Source organism: Polypterus senegalus, chromosome 13, assembly GCF_016835505.1.
Source record: "Polypterus senegalus isolate Bchr_013 chromosome 13, ASM1683550v1, whole genome shotgun sequence".
Classification (NCBI taxonomy): Eukaryota; Metazoa; Chordata; class Cladistia; order Polypteriformes; family Polypteridae; genus Polypterus; species Polypterus senegalus.
Genome location: NC_053166.1, coordinates 160,961,594 through 160,977,177, shown reverse-complemented (window position 1 = coordinate 160,977,177; position 15,584 = coordinate 160,961,594). Strand labels below are relative to the sequence as shown.

The following is a 15,584-nucleotide window of genomic DNA, read 5'->3' as shown; positions in this document are numbered from 1 at the left end:
ATTAAAGTATCAGAATTTAAAGCTATAAATAAACAACTGAATATTTCAATTAAGGTCGAAATTGAATTCCCTTTTTTTGTATTGAATGAGTCGGAATTGTGGAATTGCAAATTTAGAACACATGGAGGGTGCGGGCATCAGCAAGAGTGACAGGGAAGGTCTACAGGACGGTAGTGAGACCAGCAGTGTAATATGGGCTGGTGACGGTGGCACAGAGGTGGAGATGCGAGAGGAGAGGAATGAAGGACCACCAGGACAGAATACATGTGTGTGAATGAGAGGGAGGTCAGTGGAATGGTGAGGATGCAGGGAGGTGGAGGAGTTCAAATACTTGGGATCAACAGTACAGAGTAACGGGGAGTGAGGAAGAGAAGAGAAGAAGAGCGTGCAGGCAGGGTGGAGAAGAGCGTCAGGAGTGATTTGTGACAGACGCGTATCAGCAAGAGTGACAGGGAAGGTCTACAGGACGGTAGTGAGACCAGCTGTGTAATATGGGCTGGTGACGGTGGCACAGGGGACAGAGCTGGAGGTGGCAGAGTTAAAGATGCTAAGATTGGCATTGGGGGTGACGAGGATGGACAGGATTAGAAACGAGGACATTAGAGGGTCAGCTCAGGTGGGACGGTTGGAGACAAAGTCAGAGAGGCGAGATGGCTTTAGTGAGGACCTGTGAGGAGGAGAGATGAGGGGTATAATGAGAGAAGGGTGCTAAGGATAGAGCTGAGAGATAAGGGGAGGAGAGGAAGGTTTAAGAGGAGGTTTATGGATGTGGTGAGAGAGGACATGCAGGTGATGGAGGTGACAGAGCGAGATGACGAGGACAGAAGGAGATGGAAGAAGATGATCTGCTGTGGTGACCCCTAACAGGAGCAACTGAAAGAAGAAAAAGATGAAGGAGGAGGGTCTGTGGAGCAAATGTGCTCTCTCCGCTCTCTCTCTCTCTCTCGCTGTTATAAACGTGACGGTCTTTCTTTGCCAGATATGCGCCGTACTGATGTGCGTGTAAAGAATGCTGATGAGATATGAAACATAACCAGCAGTCAATGTGCATGCTGGGTGCCAACTGAATACTGAATCAGCGACTTTTTGTAAATCTGACTCTGAAGGAGTCGCCAGCCATGAGCCTCACCGCACGTCACTGTTCCTCAACCCATGCGTGTCACACTTGGCTGCCAGTCATTTCGGTCTGCTGTGGAGGTCACAGCGAGATGACGCCCACCTCAGAGATCTGGATGGCACTTTGGCTCCTAAACTCAATGACCTCCAAGTGCGAGATCGTCGACTATCTTCCAGACAGACCTCAGTATGTGCGTCTCGGGAACTGCAGGTCTGACATTGTGGTCAGCAGCACAGGAGCATCTCAGGGGACTGGACTTCCTCTGGTCCTGTTCAGACAACATACATCGGACTTCCAATACAACTCGGAGTCCTGCCAGGTGCAAAAGTTCACTGACGACACTGCTATGGTGGGCTGCATCAGGAGTGGGCAGGAGGAGGAGTATAGGAACCTAATGAAGGACTTTGTTAAATGGTGCGACTCAAACCACCTACACCTGAACACCAGCAAGACCAAGGAGCTGGAGGTGGATTTTAGGAGGACCAGGCCCCTCATGGACCCCGTGATCATCAGAGGTGACTGTGCAGAGGGTGCAGACCCGGAGCTGGACAGTTTGACATCTGTGGCAGAGCGACGGGCACTGAGCAGACTCCTGTCAATCATGGAGAATCCACTGCATCCACTGAACAGGATCATCTCCAGACAGAGGACCAGCTTGTAGCAGTGCTACTAGTAGTTAAAACTGCATTTCCCAGCAGTCCCTGCAGGGCTGTTGGGGTCAAAGGTGGTCAGTGGGGTTTAAAAGGAGGGCAGGTGTCCGAAAGAAGGAGAAGTGTTTTTTTGTTGTTGTATTATGTTTCGTTTACCTATCGGACCGTATTTAGTCGTTGTGTTCTCGATTGTATTCGTTGTTGGGGTCTACTTGGGTGCTGAGGACTGATTGTGGATTCACGGCTTTCCCGCTCCTGAACCATCCATCCGTCTTCACCCTTTCAGTGTCCACCGGTAGGACTGCTTTTTCATTCCCTTTGAACATACAGATCTCTGGACTTACTCTCGTCATCTCTCATTACATCCGGTGTGGTTTTCCATGGACCTTGCTGTGTGGAGTTGTGTTTTTGTGTTTAATGTAATATCGCAGTAGGGGTACTGGGGTGGTATTATTGTTTTCATTTATATTATTGAATTTCATTGTATTCTTTAATTGTGGTTAGTTCCTGGTGTGCTTTATTTTGTCTCTGTTTGTGATGGTGTACGGGTCGGGCCAAGGCTGGGAGTGTCCTTGGGGTCCTCTATAAAAAATAAATAAATCACGTCAGCTTTGCGGCACGGTGACTGAACCTTAGCACTATGCAACTCTTCAATGCCACCCCTTTGGATAGACTGAGGATTATAGACCGTTATACCTGCCTCCTCTCCACACACTATGCAACTCTTCAATGCTATCTACCCTGCCAACTTTGGTATCTATCTTATAGTGCCTTTCAACACTACACAAGATTATAGATCTATCTATCTATACCTGCCTGGCACTCTCCTATCCTATCACTTTTCTTAACTTGCACATCTATCTATCATATAGCATTTCTATTGCTCTTCTATCTATCTAATCTATCTATTTTTCTATCTATCTATCTAGCTGCTGCTATCTATCTATATGAATTAATAAAGTTTCATCTATCTATCTATCCTTTTATTGCCAATTAATATTATTTTTATCAGTGAGCTGCTGCTGGAGTATATGAATTAATAAAGTATCTATCTATCTATCCTGCCAACTATGCTATCTATCTATCTATCTATCTATTTATTATATAGTACCTTTCACATCTATTTATCTATCTATTATATAGTGCCTTTCACATCTATCTATCTATCTATCTATCTATCTATCTATCCTGCCAACTACACTAAGTCTGTCTGTCTATCTATCTCTCTCCCTGTCTGTCATTGGCCTTTAGGATTTGCCTTCCTGCTGTTTTTATCCAGTTCTCCATCTATAAACATTTTTGTCAGCTTGGCCTTATCCACTACCAGAGTGTTCATTTTTATTTCTGTCATCTGCTTTAATTTTGTTACCTGCCACCGCAGACTTTAAACTTCCTGCTGCTTTTATTAAAAGCATTACTGAGGAGGAGGAGGTTGGGAGTTTGCATTTCTACAGCGTTGCTGCCCACACGATCAGGTGAATTGTTAAACGTTTCTGCTCAATAACAGTCAGTGCTGCGTCCGAATGCTTTTTCAAGATAACCAGGCTGGTGGGGGGCTTGTAAGGTTACTTGATAAGGTGGGATCCCACCCTAATTGGAGGCCCTGGCAGTGACTGGTTTGGACGCCTTTCATATCAAGACAATTTCAGATTAGCAGTCACAACAAAAGAACCGGAAGCCCACCTGGGTGGGTCAGCACTCTCACACTGTCCTATTGATCGAAATTGTAAAGCGTGTCCACTGATGGTGAGAGGCCTCTTTGAAGAGTCAAACTCTCCGAATTCCTCTTCTGCCGTTTCTTCCCTCAGGTGATAAAACAAACATAAGACGACACTCTGCGTCTGAGAGTCAGGGTGGGCAGGGTCCTATACCGGCAGCACTGAGAGCAAGGCAAGACCAAACCAGTGGGCACGGTGCCCTCTCAAATACCCCCTCAAATGGTGTCACTTTGGAACTGCCACTGTGCCAGACCTGCACAGCTTTGGGAAGTGGGAAGAAAACCCCATCTGGAAACACAGTGTGCCATACAGGAATCGGTTGTGTAGAAGTTAAGGCTTTGGACTTCAGACCCTGAAGTTGTGGGTTCAAATCCCAGTACTGCCGCTGTGAGCCATAAGCAGGTCGCTTCACCTTCCTGTAGTCGAGCTGTCATAAAGCAATATAACCAGTTATATCTCACAGATGTAAGTCGCCTTGAATAAAAGTGTCGGCCAAATAATAAATACTAATAATAATGATATTAATCCAGGAGGTGCACAAATACACGAACGCAAGGTCAGCTGGGACGTGGGTTTGGCCTATGGGAACCAAACCAGAGGACCCAGAAGAAGGCCCAGGCAGGCGTGGAGAGAAAGTGCAAAGTCCACATGAAGAGCGTCTGGGCGGGCACAGGATTTGAACGTGGGATGCCAGCGGCAGTAGAACTTTCCCCTACGCCAGCCTGCTGTTTACAGATAACAAACGGACCAGCAGAGTTGTACTTCGTCTTCTTGTTTCCCATTACGGTGTGTAAAGTGCTCACAAGCACCCTAGATGAACACTGCTGGTCAAAGGTTTCAGAACACCTCCGGTTTTTCTTCAAATGTAATCCATTGAAATGCACCGAGTAACCTAAAATGGTGAGAAGTAGACTGCCAGGGGTTTACATTGAAAGGTTAGCTTAGCAGAAATAAAAAGGACATTTCAGAATATGACGAGTGAGCCGCCTTCAAGGAACATCTAATAAGTTACAAACCTACAGATGTGCTGCAGCAGTTCAAGTGAATGAAGCAAACAATTAGCACAGGTGTCCCAACTTGTGTGGATTACTTAAAAACCCTCCGTCTGTGTCACTACATCCACCCTGTGAAGTACGACTTGGACAATACGCCACTGATGATGGCAAGAAAACAGCAATTAACAACTGAAATGGGACAGAGCATTACAAGTGTAGGCCTTTCATTTAGAGAAATTGCAAAAAAAAAAAATATATATATATATATATATACATATATACATACTAGGGGGCTTTTAACCTACTCGCTTTGCTATATATATATATATATATATATATATATATATATTGTCCCAGGTGGCTGGGGTGGCGATCAGGCCGGGATGCCCAGGAGGACCGGGAGAGGGCTTACGCCTTCCTCAGACCATGTGGGGGCGACCACCCTGGTTGCTATGGGGACTGCCAGGGGTCATCCAGATGCCTTGGGAGCCCTGGACCTCGGCACTTCCGCCACACCCGGAAGTGCTGGGAGGAAGACGAGCAGGGACACCCAAAGTGCTTCCGGGATGCAGCCGGCACTTCCGCCACACTGGGGCATGTCGGTGGAAGATTCCCGGAACACACCTGGAGCACATCCGGGTGCTTGTAAAAGGGGCCGCCTCCCTTCATGAGATGACTTGAGTCGGGCAGAAGACGGACGAGGTCTGGGAGGAGATTAGGAGGCGGCCTGAAAAGAGAAGGCATTGTGTGTTGTGGCCAGGACTTTGGGGACTTGGGGACTGTGGAGCACCGATTCTGTAAATATGGACTGTGTAAAAAAACGTGTGTGGGGAGATTTAGACGCGTCTGCCTTTCTGTGTCCGAGCCAAGTTCCACAATATGTGTATGTGTGTGTATATATATATATATATTGTGAGACTTGCCCGGACACCACCAGTCGGAGACCACATCTTTATAAAAGTCACACGTTTATTCATTCACAAATAGTCCCAAACACCACACAAGGCACAAAGCAACGATCACCCCAATAATCTCTTCAATACTCAGTCCTTGGCCGCCAATCTCCTCCTGGGAGCTTCGTCCTGCTCCCTCTCCCGACTCTAGCTCTCCAAATCTTAGGAGGCGGGCCCTTTTATTCCCGCCCGGATGCATTCCAGGTGGCTGGGAACGAACTTCCGGCAGCACTTCCTGGTGTGGCGGAAGTGCTGCCCTTTGCCCTGGAAGCACTCCGGCGCCCCTGGCAGGTTCCTCCGCCATCTTGCCAAGTGTGGCGGAAGTAACGTTCTCCCGGGTCCCAGGAGGCTTAAAGCGTCCCCTGGCGGTGGCCACGGGTCCCAACGAGTAGCAAAGTCTCTCCTCCTTTCCCGTGGTCCTCTCCTGCTCCAGGGCGGTTGTGTCCTCCTGACCCGGAAGCTTTTAATGCCAGCTTCTGGTCCTTCTAGGCGTCCCGGCCGGGTAAGAACCCCAGCCGTCTGTGACAATATATATATTAATATATATATAAGTGTTAATGATTGTCATACACCAGGGGGTCCAACTCCAGGCCCGGAGGGCCGCAGTGGCTGCAGGTTTTAATTCTGACCCTTAATCAGTTTTCACTGCTCATTAACTTTTTTTCCCTTCATTTTAATAGCCCCGTTTTTAAGGATTCAGCCCTCTGAATTGATTCGTTTCTTCATTAAATGACAGCCAATCAGAAATGAGATGTGAAAGAAGCCGACAGATGACCAGCTAAATTGGGGCTTCAAACTCCAACCAGTTTCTTAATGAGGAGCCGATTCTTGCTGTTAATTAAGCCCGTTATTTAATTCCAAAGCTTGTTGCTGCTCTCACTGTGCCATAGCAAAACTATTTATAATAACGCCATTGAAATGTTTTGGTGACCTGAGAGACTGAGACCGCCACCTTTCTTTATTTCCACATTTTGTGTGGTGGGCACAGGTGAGCTGGTTGTGTGGCGGCTCGTTTTGTGTCTCATTATTGTTTGGCTGCTCGTTAAGGAAAAAGGAAACAACTAAGGGGGCGGAGTCAAGTCAATGAAAGCTAAAGCAAAAGAACAACCACAACATTTATTTATACCGCACATTTTCATGCAAAGTTAATTAACAGCAAAAACTGGACCCTAATTAAGAAGATGGTTAGAATGAAAACCTGCAGCCACTGCGGCCCTCCAGGAGCGGAGTTGGAAACCCCTGTCCTCCACAATACAAAATCAATTGGAAACTGGAAAAAAACTCTAATGGCAGGAAGTCACAAGCCAATCAGAAGACAAGTTTCTGAGGGTCACCAGCTTGTATGATGGGGGGCCTCGCCGCACGGCTTAACTCACAGTGGACAAAACAAAAGCAAATGTCAGTTTCTACTGTGACAAGGAGGTGTGACAGAGTGGGTGGCAGTAATGGAGCCATTCCTTAAAAGACAAAATAAGGCCTTGAAATACGGGGCTGTGGACCACTGCAGACTGGACACGGTCTTATGGACCGATGAGTCCAAATTTGAAATCTCTGGTTCATCATGTAGGGTGTTAGTACACCATCGAGTTGGTGACCGGGTGTCTCCTCAGTGTGTGACACCAACTGACAAACATGGAGGAGGACGTGTGATGTTCTGGGGTTCTTTTGCTGGCTGGTATTCTGAATCAAAACAGGTTGGACAGTTTGGAGACAAAGCCAGAGAGGCGAGATGGCGCTGGTTTGGACCTGTGTAGAGGAGACTTGCTGGGTATACTGGGTGAAGGGTGCTAAGGATGGAACTGACTGGTAAGAGGAGTAGAGGAAGGTCTGAGAGGAAGTTTATGGATGTGCTGAGGTGATGGGGGTGACAGAGCGAGATGACGAGGACAGGAGGAGATGGAACAGGATGATCTGCTGTGGTGACCCCTAACGGGAGCAGCCAAAAGAAAAAAGGTGGCTAATTTTGAACACGTATTGATTCCTTGACTTATTTTGTTTTTTATTTGCCATTTTTTTTTAAATTTTCATGAATCTTTAATACATTAAAGTTCCTGCATGTCCATATAAAGTGAAAAAACCGAGTTGTCCTAAAACGTTTGTCCGGTTGTGTGACAGACACAGCGTCAGATGGGAGGACGGAGACGTCCGGCGGGTTCTCGAGAGGCACCGTGTGGCGGCTCTTTGCAGTCGTAAACAGATTTCCACCTCATTGTCAGTAATCGCACGTCACCTTTTCCAATTTCTTGTCCTCTGTACTTTCTGGGTGTGCGCTGTGACTGCCAGTTAATGTCTGCTGTTTTTTTTTCCTTTTTGTGGTTAATCTTATCAATTTCTTATTTCACTTCCTCCTTGTTTTCTTGTCAGCTTGAAGACACGGAAATTAAAACGAGACAAATAAAGCAGGCCTGTCTTTTCTTTTTTTTCTTTTTTTATTTACAGCTCCCTCAGAATGGTGTAAAGTGCAAGTCTGACGTGTCTCTCTGACTTATAAACGTGCAGGAACGTTCATTTGTATAACCGGCCTCTTTGGTTCTTTGTGACGGGTACTGGCGACACGTTCTCTCGTTCCCAGTGATCATTTTAGTTGTTGGAAAAACATTTGGATGTGAGTGTCATGGAAAATAAAAAAGTCATGTATTAGCACCAGTTGATATAAACTCAATATGAACTTCTATGGGAATGCAACTGTTATGGGAATTAAGTACGCTGAGCAGTTCATCAATAAAGGCGCATGCCGTGTTTCTTTTTAGGTAAATATCAGAGAAAAGATACCAATATTTAACAAATCAAAAGGATTAGAGGACAGGAGAAAGATAGATGGAGGTCAGCCCGAGGCCAGGGGAAGGGAAGCTCATGCCAGTTAGGAAATAAGGGGAGCAGGGGAGTAATGCTGAATGGCAAGATACGAGAAATACTGGTGCCCACAGAAAGGGCCTGCGAAGGGGCAGCCGGAATAAGTAGTCCGGGCGAGCAGAAATGAGCTGCTCTGCTTCAAGCGAGGCCAGGCTGATAAGGAATGATTGTATTGCTGGACGCTAGGGGTCGCTGTTGCCCCGTGAAACCCAACACACAGACGTCCAAGACACACGTTTAAAAGCACAGAGTATCCATCCATCCATTATCCAACCCGCTATATCCCAACTACAGGGTCACGAGGGTCTGCTGGAGCCAATCCCAGCCAACACAGGGCGCAAGGCAGGAAACAAACCCCGGGCAGGGTGCCAGCCCACCGCAGGGCTCACTCGCGCACACTAGGGACAATTTAGAATCACCAGTACACCTAACCTGCATGTCTGTGGGAGGAAACCCACGCAGACACGGGGAGAACAAGCAAACTCCACGCAGGGAGGACCCGGGAAGCAAACCCAGATGGGTCTCCTAACTGCAAGGCAGCAGCGCTACTCACTGCGCCACTGTGCCGCCCTCAGCACCAAGTATAATTTTTAATATTTTTCTTCAATAAATTGCACAAAGCACCACACTCGCCGCAATTAACAACCATCCAATAATCAATAATTATACAATAATCCAATTCTCCACTCCCAGCAGCTCCGTCACACACCCTCCCAACTCCGGCTCCACTTGCTGGGTCTCAAACAGTCCTTTTTTATCCCTTGACCCGGAAGTGCTTCTCCTCTTCTTCCGGATCAAACGCCACATCATCATTCCTCATGCATCCCGGACGTACTGTGTGTTTCCGTCCTGATGACTCTGAAGCACTTACAGTTTGTAGGAAATGTAGAAATCACCAGGTCCTTTATGAGCTCCCCCTGGCGGCACCCAACAGGGCTAAGAAAATGGACTTCCATGTCCCACGATGCCCTGAGGGAATCCGGGGTACAGTTACTGTCCAGGGGTGCTGCCACCTAGCATCCTGGGGGAGGCAGTGTCCTGGAAAGGCTGCCCTTCTCCACCCTTCCCATTCTGGGACGTCCTGGCCGGATTGAGCTGCCGGTCTTCTATCACAGTACGTACTGTAAGTTTTGGCTCGTTCGGCACCTTATTGTTTATTGCGTTAAAAGCTGATGACTCTGTTTGCCTGTCCTTTGACTCCTAGAGCCTTCTTTCAAGGTGAGAATGTCCGGTGCACCTTTCGCTTCGACTGCGTCAGTGGGCTTTGCCCCAACTCTTTTGTAACATTTGAGTCGTTATTCACCGCTCTGGTGCTGACCTTTCTGATCATAAAACAGGTCATCACGCTGGCCTTTGACGAGACGGATTCATAATTCACTGCCGAATTCCGGTATTTGAGGGCCTGATTCTTAACCTTTTCTGAGTCACGGACCCCTTTAAGAATCTGATGACAGCAATGGACCCCCCCTTTCCCCAGAATTATTCACGTAAACACAACTTTGCCTGCAATGAATATCATGTACTTTATATATCGAGATTTGATTGTCTCATACATGTGTGACATGCACAAAATATTATTAAACTTTAGAGTAAACTAGGGGGCTTTGCTCGCCAACCAACCACCCCGGCCTACACTTCACGTCTCTGCCGCTCGCGTATGTGGATTTCACTTTCGCCAAACAACAAATCTTTTAATTCTCGCGGATACGTCTCTTCATTGGGAAGAAACACTACTTTTCCCTGATGGCACCAAGAATTCGATGACTTGAAGTTGAAATCCGAACAATATATTCGATCTCTTTTTGCTGTTCCGTTATTTCACAGAGTAATAATTTCCGTCTGTTTGCGCTAATGCGATCTTTACTATCATTTTTTTTTTTTTTTTTTGAATTTTCGTACTTCCATTATCTCTAACCTGCTCGGCGTGTGTATCGCGCCAACGTTTTTGAATTCTTTACGATGTTCTACTTTGTCATCTACTCCTTGTCTTTTATTTCCGGCCCCGGGTGTGGTTGAATCTCATGGCACAAAGGCTCGTCTCGCGAGACGTGAAAGCGTCTTTCTCAGAAAATCACGTCTCGTCTCATCCCAGGATTTTTTTATTATAATAGAGAGACATTCACAAAAGAACAAAAAGTAATGGCCACCCATGATTATGAAATATAATCCTCTTGTGCAAATTAAAACAGATCTACTACTACATTTTCTACTGCCATTACTACTACTACTACTAGATCTACTCTGAATCAACAGTACCGGGCTGGATAGTAAATACGGTGATCCCTCTCTATATCACGCTTCGACTTTCGCGGCTTCACTCTATCGCGATTTTTTTCTCATACACGCTTACGTCACTACGCATGCGCTTTCTGAGAATTTTTATCTAAGCCCTACGATGGCTCCTAAACGTGCTGCTTTTTCTAAGCCTTCTGACAATAAAACTAAGCGCCGGAGGAAGATGCTTACTATCCAGGAGAAGGCGAAACTCTTGGATAAGATGGCAATACCCTACAAAAGCCTCCTCACGCATATGAAAAGACGGCGCCAGCAACTGCCTATCAAGATGTTCTTCAGCCGCGCACTGAAGACAACGACGCACCTGCTGAAGATACTGCACCACCTCTGAAGACTCTCCTACTGAGGTCGTGCCTTCATAGGTTAGTGGTTGTGTGCAATTAAATGTACAGTACAATGATCTACTATGTAAAAGCGTTCGGGATTGTCCTTCCGTCCCGTGAGTGCAAAGCGTAGCGCTATTCCGCTTATTACAGACTTACTACTTGCAGCTTGAGGTACGAAGCGACGCGATGTGAGCAGAGTTCTGGTGCTGTCATCGGTCCCTTGCTTTTGTGCGCGATGCGCTGGAAAAATAGAAAAAATGATGTCTCTGGAAATAATTAATGTTGATGGAGTACAAATGCCTCACCGCGTAGTAAATATCAGGGGAGATGGTGCTTGCTTATTCTCATCTATAGCTTATTTAGTGCATGAAACTCCGTCTTTAGCGGTACAGATTCGGGCTGACATTGTACGACTTTGGACAGGCACTTGAGGGGATAAAAAACGTAGGTTTTCGGGAGATGTTATGAATGGACACTTCGATGTTCTCATTCCCTACACTTACATACCTGATGTACACATGGAGCGCACAAAAATTGAGGATAAAAGTCGGTTGCCTTAAAAGGCGAGTGCGCCTAGTAATATGATATTTGTAACGTCTAATATGTCTTATTTTCTCTTATTTTGTCTAATATATTGAGTAATACGAGTGTAATGGTGACTAAAGGGTGTTATTTCATGTCTAGAGGGCTCTAATAATGTTAAAAAACGTATTTAGAAGGTCGTAAACAGGTTTTCTATACTCTTACTGCGAAAATATTCGATTTATAAATAAAGAATCCTACTTTGCGAAAATTCATTTATCACGGTAGAGTCTGGAACGGATTCACCGTGATAAACGAGGGTTCACTGTATAAATGTTCATTTTTATCTGACCCTCATGGACCCTCTGAAACCCATCCAGGGGTCCACAGACCTCAGGTTTTGATACCCTGCTCTAGAGGGCCTCTTTCTCTGGCACAATTTGGGCTCAAAGACTGATCCGCACCTCATCATCTCATAACAGGCTGAAGCTTCGAGTTTGGTATTTTTTTCCGTCTAGCCGCTTTAGCACTCGAGCGTCCATCGAGAAACTGTGACACTCAGACACACGCACACACAAATCATCGAGATACCAGTGTTTTGGGTATCAGGGGACCCTAAAACGTTGAGATCTGTCGAACACTGGACATCGAAAATTTTTGACGACTGTAAAGCTTTCACTCCTCTCCCATCGACGAGAGGTTAGGGTGGTGGAGGGCACAAAGCAAAAATAATTCGAAAATGGGTCTCTCGAGTTTCTTTGCAGCCTTTGTCGATTTTCGTAAAGCGTTCGACTCGGTTGATCGAGCCGCCCAGTTGGACATCTGAGACTTTGCAGGCTGCTGGATATCATGGCAGGCCTGTACACTGGGACTGGGAGTGCTGTGCAGAGTGTTTTTCCCAGTCGATTCTGGGGTCCATCAGGGGGTGTTCTGCTCCTACTCTGGTCAATGATCACAAGGGCTGGGTGTTGGGTGGGGTCATGGAGTCCAGCAGCTTTGGGGCATCTGTTGGTGAAGAGAGATTCACTGATCTTGACGATGCTGTGATCTCCAGTGGAGTCAATGGAGGTTCTGATCGGGGGTCTCGAGAGACTGAGTGAGGAGTCTGAGTGTCTGGGCTTGTGAGGGTCCTGATAAAAACCAAGAGCCAGGCCTTTAATGACCTCTTGGGCACGGCCATCAGCAGGGTGTCAGCCTCGTCGAGGGGTTTACTTACCATTTTTGTGACTCTGGTGACTCTTCCTATGAAGTCAGTAGACGGATTGGGAGAACATGTAGGAGTCATGAGGTCACAGGAAAAGGCTGTGTGGCACAAAAGGACAAAGGTCCGAGTCTTCAGAGTCCTGGTGCTTCCTTTTTTGAGTCATGGACGCTATGCAGAGTCCCGAGTGAGGCACATGACCTGCATTGAGAGGGAGCGTCAGTTACAGCACTATGGCCATGTGACGCGATTACCTGAGGGTGACCCGACTCACTATAGATGACCCGAGTGGCTGGATCAGGCCAAGGGGACACCCGCGTAACACCAAGGGGGGGTCATGAGGTTGCTGGAAAGGGGAGTGTGAGCAAAAGGATGAAGGTCCAAGTCTTTAGAGACCTGGTGCTTCCTGCTTGCGAGTCATTGACGCCATCCAGTGACCTGAGATGAGGACTGGACTCCTTCATGTGTGTCTCTTTGAAGGGTCCTTGAGTACCACTGGTGTGACCTTGTGTTGCTCACAGAGTCCCAAATGAGGCACATGACCTGCACTGTTAGGGAGCGTCAGTTATGGCACTGTGGCCATGTGGTGCAATTCCCCGAGGGTGATTCGGCCCATGGGACCGTCATTGCTGACGACCAGAGTGGCTGGACCAGGCCAAGGGGATGCCCACGTAACACCTGACTGTGTCATTTCTGGATGTTGGGAGTGGATCGTGTGTCTGCCAGGAGGGTTGCCAACCGGGATTCCGAGCTGTTTTGTCGTGCGGTGGGTACGGCAACACACTGTACCAGAGCATGTGCCCACCCCAACCTGACCTGACCTGACCCGACTCTATTAAATCAGAGGTTTACGTGGATGTGCCTCTCATGGTTTTTCCACGCGAGTGATCAACTGAAGCACCATTTTTCTCCTCCTTCAGCCCGATCGTCTGTCCTGCATGCCTGATAGACCAGCCCTGCCATCTGTGGCGGGTGCTGTTCCTGATGTTTAATGTACTTTGATCTTGGCTGGGATGCAGTTGACTGTAAAAACAGAATGGCCGCTCATTCACATGGTGTGTGCTGTGCAGGCAGTCATGTCTGTCGCCTACTGACCTTCCCCAATCTCTCTCTTTTTTTTTTTCTCAGATGTGTTTCAGTGGGGCCGCGGCCCACCACTTCTCAGTAACCCAGTCCTGGACCAGCTGCCCAGTTACCAGTCTCTTCGGTACCGCAGGCGACCCTCAACAGGAAGTAGTAGACGGAAGCGGAGCGTCTCACGTCAGCGAATGGGCTCGTCCTCGAGTGGCAGATGGGCAGGCCCCGACACCGACGACCTGCTGAAGACCGTTTCCCCACAGAGGCCAGTCAAGGAGTTACCCATAAGCATGTCAGACAAACGGCGAGTGTGGTGAGTGTGTCTTCTGTGTCACCCCGGCGCCATCAAGTGGCCATTAGGAATTGAGGTCGGTCTGTGGCAACACGTTGCAGGCAGAGCTTTCAGCGAGCGGAGGCATAACACGTTCGGTCTTCCAGTTTCATAAGATGATGGGGGGGGATTGCATGTCTGGGTTTGGGAATCGATTGTCTACGTGGAAGAGGTCCGCATATAATGAACACAAATTCTTCATAGGGGGTAGAAGAAGAAAATGATAAATCCAGACACCCCCCGCCCCACCCCCCCCACTGTAGCACCCCGATTTAAGCAACAAAACAGAGGCAGAAGAAAGCGTCAATCGTTATTCTTTATCTACAGGGTGGTCCAGATCTAATTATGCAGATCCAGATCGTCTGGATGACTTTGATTTATGTGGGGACGATTCCAGTTCGGTGCGAAGACGATTCTTCATGTCGTCACTTCGCACACTTCTCGATGGTCCGGGATTCTTCAGGTGATTTTCTATGTAATAAACTTAATCAGTTAGAGTGTAATGAAAATTGCATAATTAGATCTGGACCGCCCTATGAATCTCCGAAGAGGTGACAAGTGCATTACACGTTAGCCACATGTTACAAAGAAACAAAGTGTTCTCTGCGCTCTATTCATACAATCCATTGATGAGGTCAGTACTCAAAAAAAGGAATTCATTACATCCATCTATCCATCCATCCATTATCCAACCCGCTATATCCTAACTACAGGGTCACGAGGGGTCTGCTGAAGACAATCCCAGCCAACACAAGGTGCAAGGTAGGAAACCAACCCCGGGCAGGGTGCCAGCCCACTGCAGAGGAACTCATTACATAATCGGGAAACTTTTAACATGATTGGTTACACCCTGCTGCTATCGGAACTTCCAGATGTTGATACCTCAGATGACCACAATTTGATTGATCGTCCTGTTTGTTTAGGATGTACGTCCATCCATCCATTTTCTAACCCGCTGAATCTGAATACAGGGTCACGGGGGTCTGCTGGAGCCAATCCCAGCCAACACAGGGCACAAGGCAGGAACCAATCCTGGGCAGGGTGCCAACCCACCGCAGGACACACACAAACACACCCACACACCAAGCACACACTAGGGCCAATTTAGAATCGCCAATCCACCTAACCTGCATGTCTTTGGATTGTGGGAGGAAACCCACACAGACACAGGGAGAACATGCAAACTCCACGCAGGGAGGACCCGGGAAGCGAACTCGGGTCTCCTAACTGCGAGGCAGCAGCGCTACCACTGCGCCACCGTGCCGCCCTAGGATGTACGTGACTTTTTCAATTTTTGTATTACTAGGGGGCTCGCGCCCCCTGCTCGCTTTGCTCGCCAACCCCCGGGTTTGGTTTACCGGATATACAATTTAAAGAGATTGTGATTTTCATGGGAATTGTTACATCCTTCTATATAATTTGATACTATCTGTATGTGTGGTGTTCGCGTCAATAACTGCCCAAAGATAGATTTCAACATACCAAGTTTGAGCATCTCCAATTCCATTGCTTTCATAATCTCTTATCTGCCTTTTTTTCCCTCTCC

At 47.4% G+C, this 15,584-nt stretch overlaps 1 protein-coding gene across 1 annotated transcript in view; it reads left to right on the top strand.

Annotated features, from left to right (window-relative positions):
- Positions 1-15,584, top strand: part of nomo (nodal modulator) — a 132,627-nt gene that overhangs the window by 8,158 nt on the left and 108,885 nt on the right. The window contains exon 2 of the mRNA XM_039776400.1: positions 13,759-14,020. Coding sequence (XP_039632334.1) covers positions 13,759-14,020 — 262 coding nt within the window. The remainder of the gene's footprint in view (positions 1-13,758; positions 14,021-15,584) is intronic.